Raw genomic sequence first — 15787 nt, forward strand, 5'->3', positions numbered from 1 at the left:
CACATTTCATTTTCTTGTACAAATCTTCAGGTCATAACCTTGAAAAGATTTTCTCAACACTGAATTCTTTTTCTCTTATGACCGCAGGGACATAAAACAGCTCAAAAGTACAGAAGAGAATTAATATTCTCATCTCATTAATTTATTTCTATTGAATACGTAGTCAAACATGAACATTGGTACACTAAAAATAAGAAATATGCTATACATATAATTCATGCAAAGCCCAAAGTATAAAAGATGTGCTTTATCAACTTTTACATTAACTGGACATCTGACTGATTACATCTATGCCATGAACATACAGAAGAGAAAGGAATACTATCTAAAACTGATCATCCATCATCATATGTGCTCTATAACTGCAGTCACTAATGCTGAGTTCAGCCAGATACTGTATTTAATAATTCTTATATTTAATCATATCTTCTCTTATTTTTCTAAGTATTGTCTCTATTTAGAAAATTTCCATTCTTTTTCCCACTTTAAGGGGGAAAATTCCTATGACAGTCAAGCCAGTTCTAATACTATATTTTATATTGTATTTAAGCAATATTTGTTTAGGATTTAATTATTTCTATTCCAAAAGCAAAACAAGCATAGATACTTTTGAAGGCAGCAGGAGATGAGAAGAGGCAGTCAGCCACTTGTTTATTCAGATTACTAATTTGAAGGTTAATGTTATATATCTGAATAAACTTTATTTTCATTTATTGTTTTCATCATATTATTAAAACATGGTCTTTTTTCCACTGGCATGACAGTTATAAACACTGAAATTCAAAAAGACATGGCTCAAACTCTGGTGAGTCTGACTCCTTTCTAGTCCACCTTCCCAAAGGCACTGGTCTGTTTTTCCAAAGATTCCTGGACATGAGCAGCACAGCCAAAGATATTTCTTCAAGTTGTCACAAACCCCAGAGAAGCAGCCCCAGAAGCTCTACAGAGACAAGTGGAGAACCCAGGCTAAATGCATAAGAGTTGGTAGATGCAGGCAAACTCTTACCATAAGAGCTGAAATGTTTGGAACTCTCCATCCCTTCCATTCTCATTGTTAGAGTACCCATTCATTGCATAACCATGAAATGTTCTCTTAAGTTCAGAAAGCAGAACCCCAAAATCATTTGCTATTCTGCAAATACAGAGTCTTCTAAATCTCCTGGGAGAAAAAAATCACTTTTTTTTTTTCCCCCAGACCTGACTACTTCACCTTGAAAATATGTCAGAAATTAGGAAAACACTTAGGAAAGCCAGAACATGCACTAATATGCTGTCCTGCAAATGGTATTAACAATTTGCAGCACAAATGAGTTTGGATGGAAACTCAGAAGTCAGGTCAGCAAATTACTTTGCTCCAGCATATGTTTGTTTTAACTCAAGTGGCTGGAAGACCAGGGCAACACCTAGAATCTTCCCTTTCAGACGTGACTTCCAAAAAACAATTTTTTTTCCCCCTTTTGAAAATGCCTTTTCCCCTACTGAAGAGCGCAAATCAGATTAAAATTAAGAGTCAAAAATATTTAGCTATTTAATTAAATTATATATCCACTCTAATCCTATCACTGCATTTCTCAAATAGATTTAGCATTCCATGTGATACTGAGAATGTCAGGATAACCTCAAATATACCACATCTGTGTTTGAATTTGCTGTACTTAAAGCCTGTTTTATAGAGATACTCAACATTAATAGCTCACATAATTTAGGCAAGCTAATTTTAGCTGTTAACTAGAACCGAAGAGTTACACAGTTCACTGTTTTCCTGATATCAATTTTAAGTACTTCTGCCACCTTACACAAGTACATATTATGTGTCTTGAACATATTAGTTCTGTTTGAGTGCACAGGTGAAACGAAAACTCATACTGCACAAGAGTGATTAAATCATCTAAAGGTTACAAGTGAATAATAGTTCTTGCAGTACTAATTTTTATACAGTCTGCAGATTTCTGATAACAATAAAGACTGTCCTTGAGAAGCTTCACAACACATGAAAAAACAGAACTAATTTAAATTTTTCCAAAGTTTTACACCTTAAAGATCATCTGTCTGTTCAAAATTTCTTTTGTTTGGTCAGCTAGAGGAGTCTGTCCTAGACTGGGAGTTATCATGGAGGTTATCTAGCTGAATTAAAAAAAAAAAAAAAAACCACATTAAAATTTTAGGCTGCTTTGCCTAATCCTGACTGTGAACTATTGCCTTCTACATAAAACCAGCTCTTCAGATACTTGGTAATGGCCCAGCTTTAATTGCTGACCATAACTGGCTATTCATAACATCACAGGAGGGAATTTCAGTGGCAACTTCTGAACCGTCATATTTAGGTAGAAATGGACAATGTGGTTGAATATTCACTCTTGACTGCATCCTAAATCAGAAAAATGAGACTTTTATTACATTTGTATTAGAACATTGGAATCTTGAGAGTGGCCTGTAGCTTTTTTTCAAACTGCTACAGAGCTGAAACACGAAAATTACTGAAAAAAATTTAGATCAAGAACAAATATATATATATTATAATTTCTGCATTAAAAACAAGGTTCTTCATTTAGCACAGTTTTTATCAAATGTGCTATGATGTTATTTAATTACTTGTTATTAAAATTTTTAAAAATCAGAAGCTGACCGAGTCAAAATGAATTTACAATTTACCACCAAGGGTCTACTGATTTTCAGTCATATCTATTTAGCATTTCATTACAAAAAAAAGTAGCCATCTTATATGAATCAATTACATCACCAAAGAGGCAGTGAGAGCAACACAATTCAATTATAAAACCTGGAAATAGTTTAAACACTATTTGAAAATAAACAGTTACAGTCCCTTATGCCCATGTCTGGGAAGTGTCTGAATGGAAGTTAAAGATCCCATGGCATTTTTTCAAAATGGGAGGGAACTATCCCAATATGCTGGCCAACATATATTTTCTCAATTAAAAACAGATTTCAATGTCCAAAGCTAAGTGTCAGCAATTGCTGAGAGCCTATACCTGTCACGTTTTCAAAACACTCAAACCAACAATAAGTATCTAGTCATCTTGCTGAATAATGCTTTCCAGATGCCATAAGTGGGAAAGGTAAATGCATTTTCAGAAATAAAGTAAGCACAGATACCTCAGCCTCTACCATTATGAAAATAGAAATTATCATATGAACCCACATGTAGATTTTTTTTTCAATAACAGAAGTGTTAAATATAATTTTGGTGGCCATATGGAACACTTTGATATTGCCAGATTTTAAAGTGAACAGAAATCCAATGGAACACACGTGCACACACACACAAAATAAAGGTAGCAGAAATAATCTCATATCTGCCATTCCCTAACTTCTACACATTTAATGAGTTAAAACTTTAAAAAAGAAAAGGTTTTCAACAACTTTCTTTTAGCTACTTTTACAGAGTTTTCTAGATTATGAGCTGTTTACAAAGAAGATGGAGAGATCTCTTTTATGTACTTTCTAGCCTGCATACCTCTACTACCCACCATTCAAGAGCTCAAACTGTTAATTGCCAATACTGAAGCTCAAAGTCCTATCCCAACAACTACAAGATCAACTGCATTATCTACAGGCAGAACACTGTTACCACAAGTTAAAAGAAAAGAAAGAGTCAGACAATGAGTTTTTACAAAAAAGAAGTTTTAAATCTAGATGAGATGCAGGCTTTCCAGTTCCCTCAGTCACATATTTCCCAGTGCAACATCTAAGGCTCCTGCCATTTGGAGTTGAGTCCCCATCTTCACAGTGCTTTGTTCTTATTTTACCCAAACTCTTAACCTTAAATGATTCTATTAAGAAAAAAAAAATCTGGAAAAGGAGCAAAAGTGCTTCTTCAACTACAGATATTACCCAACTTCCACCATGCAGCTGAACAGCACATCTCAAAGTCAGTCAGGATTGAAAGAGTTCAGGGAACTCAACTACAGAAGCTGACTTCCAAACAACTTGCATGACAGTGTAGAGTTTTTTTTCTTTTTTTTTTTTTTTCTTTTTTAAATATCAATTTTTAAAGTAAGATTTTACAAAACTCAGAATTTTGTTCAGTCACAATCTCAGAATTCTAGAACACATGTATTGCTGAAGGATTTATGGCACATTGAGAGAAACTGACCACAACATAAGCAGGGAGATGAAAACACCTCTTCCCCAAGAGGATTTGCAGAATTACTTGCGGGAAAGTTGAACAAGCTGCCTTATTCCTGCATTGTGCAATTACCTTTCTATAACCAGAATTTACTGGCAGTTGCCAGATTTCTGCAACTCACTGGAAGTAGTCTTAATCTAGTTAGCATAATGTAGTATGTCCCTCCCTGTTACTACTTCTGTGGACATGAGATCTACAATTGCAGCCACTAGAGGAACAGACTGCACTTGAGGACAAGTTTACTTCTCTCTTACAGAAAGAACCTTATAAGAGCTGGATCTAAGATGCAGTGGTGATTCAAGCCTGGAAAAATATTTGATATTTAACATGGTTGTAGTGCACAACATGGTGATGTTGTGAGGGTAATGGCAGAGGATGGAGCACACACAAGCTGGGGAATGTTAAAAGGGGCTTTTACTTTCTCTTCCTTGGCATTAATTAACTTGGTGTTTACCACTGTTACTAGCCTGCTCCTCACCACACCATTCTGCCTTCCTGAATTGCTCAGCAGTACCACCATCTGCTGCCCTTGCGTGAATTCAACTAAACTTAAGATGTGAGACATTTTGTTTGCTACAACTAATTGCAAAATCACCAGAAAGATAGGGAGGGAGAAACTGCATTACCACAAAATAGTTTTGCCCACAAATACTGACAGAAAGAAAACTTCCAAATATAGCTTTGCAGTTCAGGCAGTTGAACTGCTATTTTAAATCAAATTTTGAAAACTACAGGACGTTGCCAAATTTTTTTTTTTTTAAATGTATACTTACCGAATTTAAATCCACCCTCTAAAATCAGCCTACAGGAATACTGTGTTTTCAGTAACTCATACTATTAACATGCGTATTTTTCCAAGTAAAAATATAAGAATAAACCAGATTTTAAAAGCAATTAAGAAGATATAAATGCTGTGCACTGCCTGAGCACAGTTCTCAAAAGACCAGAGTTCTGGCAACTATCATAATCCTTTTGAAATTGTGCATATTAAGATTAAAGATCACTTTGTTCCTCTATTCCCACAGCTAGTTGGTATGGTAAAAAGATCAGTCTCCTAGTTTTATATGTAACATTTTTAACATTTGCTCTCCTTTCTGTGCATGTGATTAAATGTAACATTTTGAAATCCCAAAGTTCTGAGAAAAACATAAATCCTTGTCCACAGCTGCTGTTTGACTCTGGCAACACATGCATTTTCTTTTCAAGCATCTACCATCAAAAAATCCCAAAGGACTTGAACTGGAGAACACCTGCATCTCTTCATTTAGTTCCAATAACAGATTCTAAACTTCAAAATTACAAAAATAGATGCTATGTTCAGCTGCAGTTACATTCTCCCCCTAATTCCCGTGAACAAAAATGCTAAGAGCATGAAATCATTCAGGCAAGCTCTGTCATCGAGAGGATAAGATTTTTTGCACCAGAAGCCCAGTGGGAACTTGATAGAAAACTGGCAACAATTACAGATAAAGTACATAGTGAAATCCTCAGGGAGAGAAAAGGAAATGTAATAAGATAGATGGGTATAATTTCTACACATTTATGTCCAAACCACAAATGTGAATTGTCTTTAATTATTCCAATATACTAACCATTTTTATTCATTCATTGTGTTAAATCTTTCCAAAATACTTCAAACTAAACTATGAATTCTCTTTTACTAAGATTTTTTTACTTATTTACTTACAACTACAAGGACTCAGTTAAATTAGATGAGAACTTTAAAAATGTAATTGTTCCAGCTTCAAAATTCAGACTAATATCCCTAGTGCAAGCAGGCAAAATGAAATGAAAAAATATGTCAATGACATGCTTTCTTAACTGCAAAAAAGGGGAAGTTGGGGGGCATATGTAGGTGTATATGCATAAAACCAAATATATCTCTAATCCCTCATCACCTTTCTATTAGGTTCTTACAGATAAAAATCAGATAGTTTACAATAATAAAATAGCTTATGTTCCTGCTGGTACAACTTCTATTTTTTCGTATTTGAAGATATTATTTCTTCAGTTATTTCCTCCTTTTGGCATGGGAAGGGGGTGGATGGAGTGATCACATCTAAATGAAAATACTCATAGAGGAAAAAAAATTCTAAACATTTTGGAAGTTTGAGAAACATAGAACTTAAATAAGAAATACCAACTTTTATAAGGGTGAATATTTGCTCTTCAGCCTTTATATAGCTACAACAAATTAGAGAAACCTTTCCACTCTTACTTTGCACCACTGAGTTTATAAATTTAACACATATAAGCATGATATTAATACAAGTACTTTCATTTACTCCCTGATTTCACTGCTGCATTATTGATTATTTAAGCTGATCTCAGAGAAAACTCTATTATTGTATTTTTTATTTTTGTTCCTCTTGATTTATTTGTAATAAAGCTGTCCATACACTGGCTGTGCACTCCCAATTATTCAACATGGCAAACCAAACAGAGTGCAATCAGCTCACCTCATCTATTCGACAGCTGCTCATAATTAACCGCTAACACCAGCATTCATTTCGAAATCTCCCTCTTCTCTCAAAGGCCAGGTGAAACAAACAAGGTCTGCAGCTTGCTCCCAGGGTTAATAAAGCCAGGGTTATTTCACAGAAAGAGTAAGAAGACCTTCCCAAGCCCTGGGGTAATGGAATAATCTCCTCTCTTGTACTTATTTCATATTCTGCAGTTTAAAGACTGAGGAGCATATTTACTGATTTTTACAACTACTCATGGAGATACCTGGGGCAGTTTTTCACACAACTGAAGCATCAAAAATTAAAATTACAGCATACAGACTTGTATTTAAGGACTAAACAAAATCGTATTTACATTCTTTGTCCCTAAATACTTCCTTTGCCATAAGTGGATCAGTTTTCCATGAGATAATGACACTTTATACATCAAACAGTAAAACACTCCTGATGGATAATCATAAGTATATGCACTTGTTTTATACTTGTTATACATTGTACATGCCACACATCACACGCTCCAAACACTGCCCTTTTTGAAAGTACAGTTTAGAGCTTTTTCTTTTGATGGTTGTACTCAATGCAGTATGGTATGCAAGAACCATACTCTTTTTCCTCTTCCTCACAACAGAACAAGTGAAACAGCGAAAAGGAAGATACTAGTGTCAAATGCTCTATCCTTCAGATTGTAAATGCATCCTCAAACATACAGACTAGCAGTAAAATAAAGTTGCACAGCCATCCTGATCACCCTGGATCATAGGACTCAAGCGATACAAGACAGTAGACAGTTACTGATGCAACAAGGACAGGAGGAACACTCCCCTCCCTGTTCACGGGGTAAATATGCCCTGATTTATTCAAGAATCTCATGCCATTTGCACAACTCCTTAGCATTTTATATCCAAACAACTGCTTTGATTTTTGATCAAGTTGTTTTCCATTAAATTTAATGAATTAATTAGTCCAAATTCCTCCTACAGAACATTATAAGCAACATTATTAGGAAAAATTTCACGAACAGCACAACTTCAGTACTGCAAAATCACCTCCAGTAGTACAGGTTTAAAAAACTCTTTTACTCCCAAGGGTTGAGTTTTTTCTGTGAAATTATCCAGTATGGCTTTTTAAACTCCCAGAAGTGACTGCAACTGACAGCAAATGCATTTTTATGCCCTCAAAGCACTTCACGTTTTCCCTACATGTAATTTTCACAGTCATAATGAAAATGATAGCCATATCTCCTGTATTAAATTGCCCCAGTTTCTTCAGCAAATATTTGAAAGCAAAGGCTTTGGCTTTGCTGATCCCTTGTATAGAACCTGAGACAACTGAAATGTTAATTACTCCTGGTTTAATTTATGTTTAAAAAAATGAAATCATTATGCCATTCTTCCTGTTGACTGAGACCAAAGCTTTAGCAAATCAGTCAGCTTTTTCTTCTCATTTTTCACTCCTTGCAGGTGCCACCTTACAGATCTAGAGGAGGAGCTAGAGCCTGAACATGCAGGTCAGTGACTGCCATTGTGTACATGGAATCACTACAACTTTCCTGAGACACTGACGGGGTAGGTGAAGTATCCACTACATGTCCAACTCTAAAATCTAAATATTTTTAATGTATGTCCATTCATCCACAAAACAGGTAACACAGACAATAGTCTATTATAAAAAAAATGTTTTGTATCTCAAAATCCCTAAATGTGAGTCTGGCCAGCACTTCACTAGTCAGGGCCTTAATTCTCATAAGCACCTCCTGTCACAACCCATCAAGGACTCCCAACCATCCAACTGAACCATCTGTAATACTGATGAGCAAAAATGCATGTGAGCCTTATGACCTGTAACAAAAGCAGTAAGTGTACAGTACAGGTATCCACAGAGCCTTTAAAATATAATCAATACACTAAGACAAAAAAAAACCCAGAAAGTTAAACCAAAAAATTCTCAAAAAAGGCAAAAATGTAACAATTAATCACAGTAATAAATACTGTTACGAACATTTAAAAGGTATTCAAGTGAGTCAAGAGACACAACAGATTTTAAAAATAGATCTGAGTAATTCAGGTATTACTGAATCATGAACTGCTTTTTGGCAATCCTTTAGGAGCAGGAGCAGGAACTGAAGGTAATTGTTATAAAAAGACTGCTGTAAACATTTTCAACATGGTGCTCTCCAAGAAACATAGAAGTACAATTACTGAAAAAATAACCTTACAACTGCTGGAGTGCACAGTGCTTACAAATATTTACTCTGCATAAGAATCACATGTTGCTTACATATGCACATTAAAATTGCAATAAATAAATTAAAATTGCAAGAATAAATTTACTGTTACTTTTCAGACTAATGGCATTCAAGAATCATTACAAAAAAACGTAGAGAAAAAGAAACACACTTAAAGTGTTCAAGTTACTTCTGTGTTTCATAATATTTGGGTCAGGTAATTATTTTCCTTTCCTAAACCTAGATACTTTTTTGGATTTTTTTTTCCCACATTTCATTCCATGACCAGCAAGGCAACAGAATAAGCTTTGAAAAAACATGAAACTGTAGTTTTTAAGAAGCACCACACTGACAGCAAAATCTAGTTCCAGGTATTTCACAAACTACATGAGTTATTTTAAACTAGACACATTTCAGAATTGTCAGTGTTGCTTAAAACAGACCAATGTTTTTATTTAAAGACCACAGAAACCATGAGAATGTCAGGTAAAAGTATTTATGCCCACAAAGTCAACAACACTCTTAAATTTAGCCGAACAACTCTCAAAAATTATTAATTTCTCTTTTAAGGCCACCACAACACCAAAGTTGATGAGGTCAAATATGTGCCCTGCGGTATTTTTAAAATTATTTTTATTGTTAACAAATTTTATGATAAACAAATTCTTAATAATAAATTATGCTGCAAATTTATATGAACCATTTAGAATTCAGTATGTTAACTTCTGTATAAGAAGGCCAACCCAGTCCAAGAAGAGAAGAGAACTAATATTTTCAACATGGATCCTGCCTCTCCTCCCTCCCCCGCCAAAAGTTTACAAAAGTTTCATACAATTATTTTAAAAGTCAATGAAGTTAACGAAGCACTCCTTAATGAAGAAGACATACACCAAAATACAGCTTTTAGTTCTGTTGCACAGTGAGCTAAAGTTACAATGTGTGCAGTGTGTGTAGAAGATACTTTGACATTTGGCACATTTTATATCAAGCCTCTTTTGAAAATTACATTGGATAGGAAAAATGTAATGTGATACCAGCTTAACAAGAGTTTTGTACTTACCAGAATTATGGCAGTAGTCCATATACTGTGGAATTTGGATTGTAAAGGCTACCAAATCTGGAGCTAAGAGAGATTCTGGCTTTCTACTCTCATTGAGCCATTTACTGCTGTGTAAGTCTCTGGTGTCAGAAGGGCCTTGAATTAAAGGAATCAGCTTCTCTTTTCCACCATCACCTAAGATAAAAATTAGATTCCATACCACTTTTAGTGTATGATACAAGACAAATTTTCAAGACAAGCATTCACTAGTCCAAAGAGAACATCTATTAATTACCATTGTGAATACAAAATTAAAAGAGCACATAGAAGGAGCAGCATCAGATAAACTACTGAACAACCAATTAATATTTATCCTGTAAATGCCTTGTCATCCTGGAGAACTCCAAATGAAGGAATCCATTATCTTTAGAACAGCTTCCTTCCCAATTTTACAAAATAATATATTTAAACATCACCATGAACTCAATTTAAAGACATTCAATTTTTAATGTTCTTGACATTAGCTGCTTTTATCCATAACGACATCATACATATTGAGAAGTTCCCACATGCTCCTCAGGAAAAATTGTATTAAAGAAGTAAAAAAAAAAAAAAAATCACAGAGTCCTCAAAAACTTAACAAGCAAAATACATACCTGTAACATAAATGGAAAATGAGGCATTAAGCAATCAAGAGAATACATAAAAATTATGCTAAGGATAAAGGTGAAAGCATTCTCTATTTTTTTCTTATTTCTTGAATGCTTCCAGATTAATATTTGTTTTAGCAGAAAAAAAATCTATTTTTTTTTTTATTCACTGTAAAATTTGACTATACTGAAGCAAGACTGGATCATCATGACATACTTAATAACAACAAAAAAGCCCCCAAAACAGAATACAAAAACCCCTCTCTGATTCATAGGAACAATGAGTAAATTCTTGTTTCAGTAACTCCCCTTGTAAAAAGCAAGGCCAATTCTCCTATACAGGCAATAAAGTTTTACATGGTCCAGCTGCACATACCTGGGGCTTTGGCACAAATTTTTATTGATCCCACGGTCCCAGAGGCACATTTGACCAATGATGTGCCGCAGTACTTCAATTCAACATTCTGGATTGAGCCCTCAAGAGTTGGCAGGGGATTCTTAGATTTCACACCTAATAAAAGAAAACTGCAAATGTACTAGCCTGTTGAATTTAAATATTTTTATATTCCTTCACCAAGGCATTTAAACTTAATTATATTTTAATTATCTACCTTAGATGTTCTTACAGCATTTTTGTTGTGATTCATGGGTTTTAAATGAAAGTGACAGAATGTTGCATATGGGTTTTTTAATACAAACAGTTATGCATGAAATATATACAGAAACTGTGAGGAAAACACAAAAGAACACTTAGAGATCAAAATAACAAATATGCATATATGCACACAGATACACTTTTGTTTTCAGTTCGTAAGTGCCACGTCAACTATTCTCCTTCATGTTTTTACTATGACCATTTAATTTCAGGCTCTTAAAATGACTAAGTGTTTTCAGCTTTTATTTAGACAACAACATTTCACTCAGTAGCTATGTGAGGCATTAAATCCACGCAGCTGAGCAGTACAGAAGGCCAACGGCACACTTGCCATTTTCAGCGGAAACTGGAGTTCAAACCTTGCCTTGGGTCACAAGTGGAAATAAGTTTTGGTGGTCTTTCCTCAACCCCCATTTGTGAGCACCAGAAAACTACTGCACCACTTGGAGTAAGTCAGAGCTATTGGCAGTCACTTCTGAAGAGCTGCCCAGAACTGTGGCAGAAGCAGCAGGGGATTGTACAAGCCAGGACTGAGATATGTTGGCAGAGCTTGAGGGCAGCCCCCCAAAACAGCCCCAGAGCATAGGTGGAGGAAACCAGCCCTCCAAATCTGTACAGCCACTGCCTATCAGAAAAAAACCACATAAATTCACTTGCAAATTAGAAATAAATAGTTTCAACACCTGTAAGAAGTATGAAAGGAAAAACTAACAGAAGTTGCCTTTTTTTATGGGTTTTTTTTCCCCTCATGCAGAAGCGACTTGGAATTTGTCAGTTCAAATTGGCAAGCAGCTTGTTAATTATGCAAACATTAGTATAATTATGTAACCATTTCCGCGTGTATGTAACACAGAATTTGTTCCAAAATCCATAATTATGCCAGGAAAGTATTGTGGAATATCAGGTAAAAAAGCATTTTTATACATATTTCAAGATTATTAAACACATTAAAGAAAGGTAAGTATCTACAGAATTAATTCATTAGTTTTTGCAAAATCTCTCAAAGACTTAACCCAAAGAACAACCTTTAATATGTATTAACTAGTAAGGAAAAACAATCCATAAAAAATATAGGGAAGAGAAGATTTCAGATTAAACTTGGTAATTATGCTTAGTTCACTGTGCCTATTCCAGTTCCTAAAGATTGAAGAGTATTTCATAGTGCATATAAAATCATTTAGCAAGCAGTCTTCTTGATATATATTCAAGTTTTTTTCTGGTAAGACATTAAAATTATTTTTGAATATAAAGTACTTTCCAGGACAGAAAGAAAGAAGAAACAGATCAAGGGACACACAGCACAGTGATAAGGCAGACTGCCATCTGAAAGTAGGTTCCACACTCTAGGTATACTTTCTTAACAAAATTTAACCTGTCTTCTGTCTTTAAGGTATGTCCAGACTTCCTAGTGACTCAGGAAGGTTTCAGGCTCAAAGAAAACTCACTGAAACTAATTTGTGTGCTGTCCAATACAACACCCCATCAGTTCTCAGTCTGAAAGACCAACTACCAGTCTGCCTTGTGAACAGACCCTCAGTCCCATTTCTGACCAGAGTAAGCCTCTTTTAAAGCTGAAAATCCCCTTTGATCTAAGGCATGGTATCTGACACAATGCATGTATTTGTCAAAAGAAGCTAGGATATCTGTAGGCATTTCTGCCTCCTCATAGTTCCTATAAATTTGTGAAAAATAGAGGCCATTGCATTCAAATAAAAAAAAATAAAATAAAATAAAAATTAGTTTTCTCCCTCTTCAGCCAATTCCAAAACAAAGATTATTAAACTGTTAGTAGCAGCCAATACTACAATTAAAGCAAATAAAACCGAGGTCACAATTTTACCCCTGTCTTTTAAGCCCTCTTAAAACAGGTAATTTCTTGCTGTTTTCATTTTTCAGCAATTCTTTTAAGGATCAAAATAAAAGGTGTGATATCCGACACATTTCTCTCACTTCACTGCGGAAGACCAAGCAGTTTTAAAACTAAATAATTTCCACAATGGATCTCACTTTTAGACACATTACAACTTCTTTGAGTTGAGACTAAAACTGTCCATGTTACTTACATGGATAACTTACATTTCAATTTGAAAAAAAGAACCAAGTTTAGTGTAAGCATGCTCATTACTTGTTTCTGTTTACTCCTAGGCCCTCACCAAATAATTTCTGGACTTACTGAATTACAGTAATATATGACAGCATTATCCAAGATGTTTACTTTCTACAACCTCCATGAAAACATGAGTGTTATCTGCCCTCCTTAAGTCACCAGTCATCATATTCATGACAGTCAGCAAAGCACTGCTCAAACGAGCCAATTAACTGCTTTTCATCCAGCAGTTAAGGACCATGATGGGAAGCCAGGCAAGCCTAATGGCTTTGTCTTAAAGAAACCCACAAACCCTTAATACATCGTCATAGATAATTAACAAACATATTTTAATGCATATGAAGAAGTAACTGGTAGCAGTAAAAAGCTGTGGGGTTTTCTGTGACAGGGTTAGGGTAAATACTTTGTCCATCGTTTTCAACTATTTGAACAGAAAATAGAAAAGCACTGGAAAAGCATAGTGTACTCATGCCCTTGCTTTTCTATGTTGCTTTGATGTCAAACAGCAACCTGCTTTCAGTTTCAACACCTGATAACTGCAGCATACCAGAGTAACCAAGGAGAAGTTGCCAGAAAAACATTCCACTCAGGTTTCACAGCTCTGGACTGATGGATATTAAAAAAAACTATTTATTAATTACTGAAATCCTATACAGAGAACACAATAAGAAACATAGAATGTCTAAATGGACTTTCATCACAAAGACAAAAATCACCTAAACTTAAGGTGATTGCCCTTGACAAGTTATAAATCTTTTTCAAGGCACAGAAAGCTCAGAGACTTTTAGTGAATCATTTCTAACGAACTGCTTTAAAATAGGAGGCCATTTTCTTCAGTCTCTGAAAATTTTTGGAAATTATGAACCACATCTCATAAACTTGCCAAATTGGCAAACTGCTCTACAGAGAAGAAAGAAGCCTTGTTTCCTTCATATACCACTATCTGTAGTTTCCATCCTGTAACTCTCAAATAGTCTCCCTTATTTCTTTCATCATGATATCATTATAAAATCCAAGTCTCAAGAGTTGTTCACATAAATAAAATACTCCCTTAAATACCTATTTCAGCAAACAAATGTTTAAGCAAGCAAAGACTAGAGCTTCCTTCCCTCCCCTCAATGTTTATGAACTTTAAGTAGTGTTTTAAGGGATTAATTGAGCATGAAGCTGTTCAAACTCCTAGATAAGAAATGCTCCATGATTCCACGTACTATATGAAATTTTGTATGGAGACAAACAGACATCATTTTAATTAAGACATTGAGCATGAATTTGAACAAACCAAAGGAAAACCAAATCTACCACTGCCAACAGCAAACATTATGCAACATCCTGCAAACTAGGTATGAGAAAGGCTTATTTCCAAGGTGCCAGACAAGAGTAGAATGCTGTGCTCATTCTTCTGGAATCTTACTTGCAAAAGCACAATTTGGATTTACTTGATTTTGTTGCTCAATGGAGTCAAATTAGGGCACCACTTTTTTTTTAGTACAAATCATTTTTTCTTCAGTTAATTTATTATTTTCACCTGGAACAGGGGAATCAAAGACTTTATGGATAAAGAGATACATAATCCAGTCACCATCAAATGTAACTTATGGCTCCTTCCAGATACATTTTCTAGATGTCTGGGGGTTTTTCCTGTAAACATCTTGCCCATTGTAGAATGATTTGCAGTAAAAATTCAGTGTTTCCTTCCCAATATCCAGCCATGTGTACATTTGGTGATCAAGTACAGCCTGTTTCACTTGATTCAGACACATAGAATATATCACATCACCGAAGACTTAAAATCTGTTCTCTCCATATAGTAGAACCCAAACACAGGAAGAAAGGTTTTCTAACTTAAAATCTACTACACCTTGACAATTTACACCTTGCACACACTAACTTTTATAAATCCAAGCCTGAAGATGAAATGTGTTCCAGGCACATGTACAGAAATATTGTGCTTTCAAGAAAGATCTTCCCATGCTTTGTAAGAAAAAGGTACTCCCATCCCCCTTCCAACTTTCCTGGTCTGTTCCATGCACATAATCCAACCACACAGCTTGCCCCAAGTTCCTGCATTCAGAGGCATTCCATGTGCAAGCAGGGGGGAAAAATAGCTAAAGGCAGGTCACAACTATGTCTTTATAGATCAGCTCAGGATTTCTTCTAGCAAGGCTAGAAATCTAAGCACTCATTTAATTTAAGGCCTGTTTAAAAACATTACCTAATTAGTGATTTTACCAACAAACATCTTTTACCAATCCATTTGTGATAAAGTAAATTTTCAATGATTACTAACAAACCAAGAAACAAAATCTAAACTGATCAATAACAAGCACAGAAAACCAGAAAAGAGATATGTTACTGATTCTGAGGACAACAGTCAGGACTGTGTGCCGCCAAATCCCTGAAATACAAAAAGTCTTTAGAAAGATCATAAAAGAACTGCAAAATATGAAATAGGAAACGAGTAAGGCATGACAAACTTCTAGAAGCAACTCCACATGAA

The 15787-nt window shown here is 35.0% G+C and overlaps 1 protein-coding gene across 6 annotated transcripts in view; it reads right to left on the bottom strand.

Moving 5' to 3' along the window:
* VPS13B (vacuolar protein sorting 13 homolog B) overlaps positions 1 to 15787 on the bottom strand; it is a 425154-nt gene that overhangs the window by 278986 nt on the left and 130381 nt on the right. For all 6 annotated transcript variants that reach the window (XM_056483011.1, XM_056483012.1, XM_056483014.1 and 3 more), the window contains exons 18-19: positions 10902 to 11036; positions 9897 to 10070 (exon numbers count right to left, since the gene is read on the bottom strand). In XM_056483011.1, the coding sequence (XP_056338986.1) occupies positions 9897 to 10070; positions 10902 to 11036 (309 nt within the window). The remainder of the gene's footprint in view (positions 1 to 9896; positions 10071 to 10901; positions 11037 to 15787) is intronic.

Source organism: Oenanthe melanoleuca, chromosome 2, assembly GCF_029582105.1.
Source record: "Oenanthe melanoleuca isolate GR-GAL-2019-014 chromosome 2, OMel1.0, whole genome shotgun sequence".
Classification (NCBI taxonomy): domain Eukaryota; kingdom Metazoa; phylum Chordata; class Aves; order Passeriformes; family Muscicapidae; genus Oenanthe; species Oenanthe melanoleuca.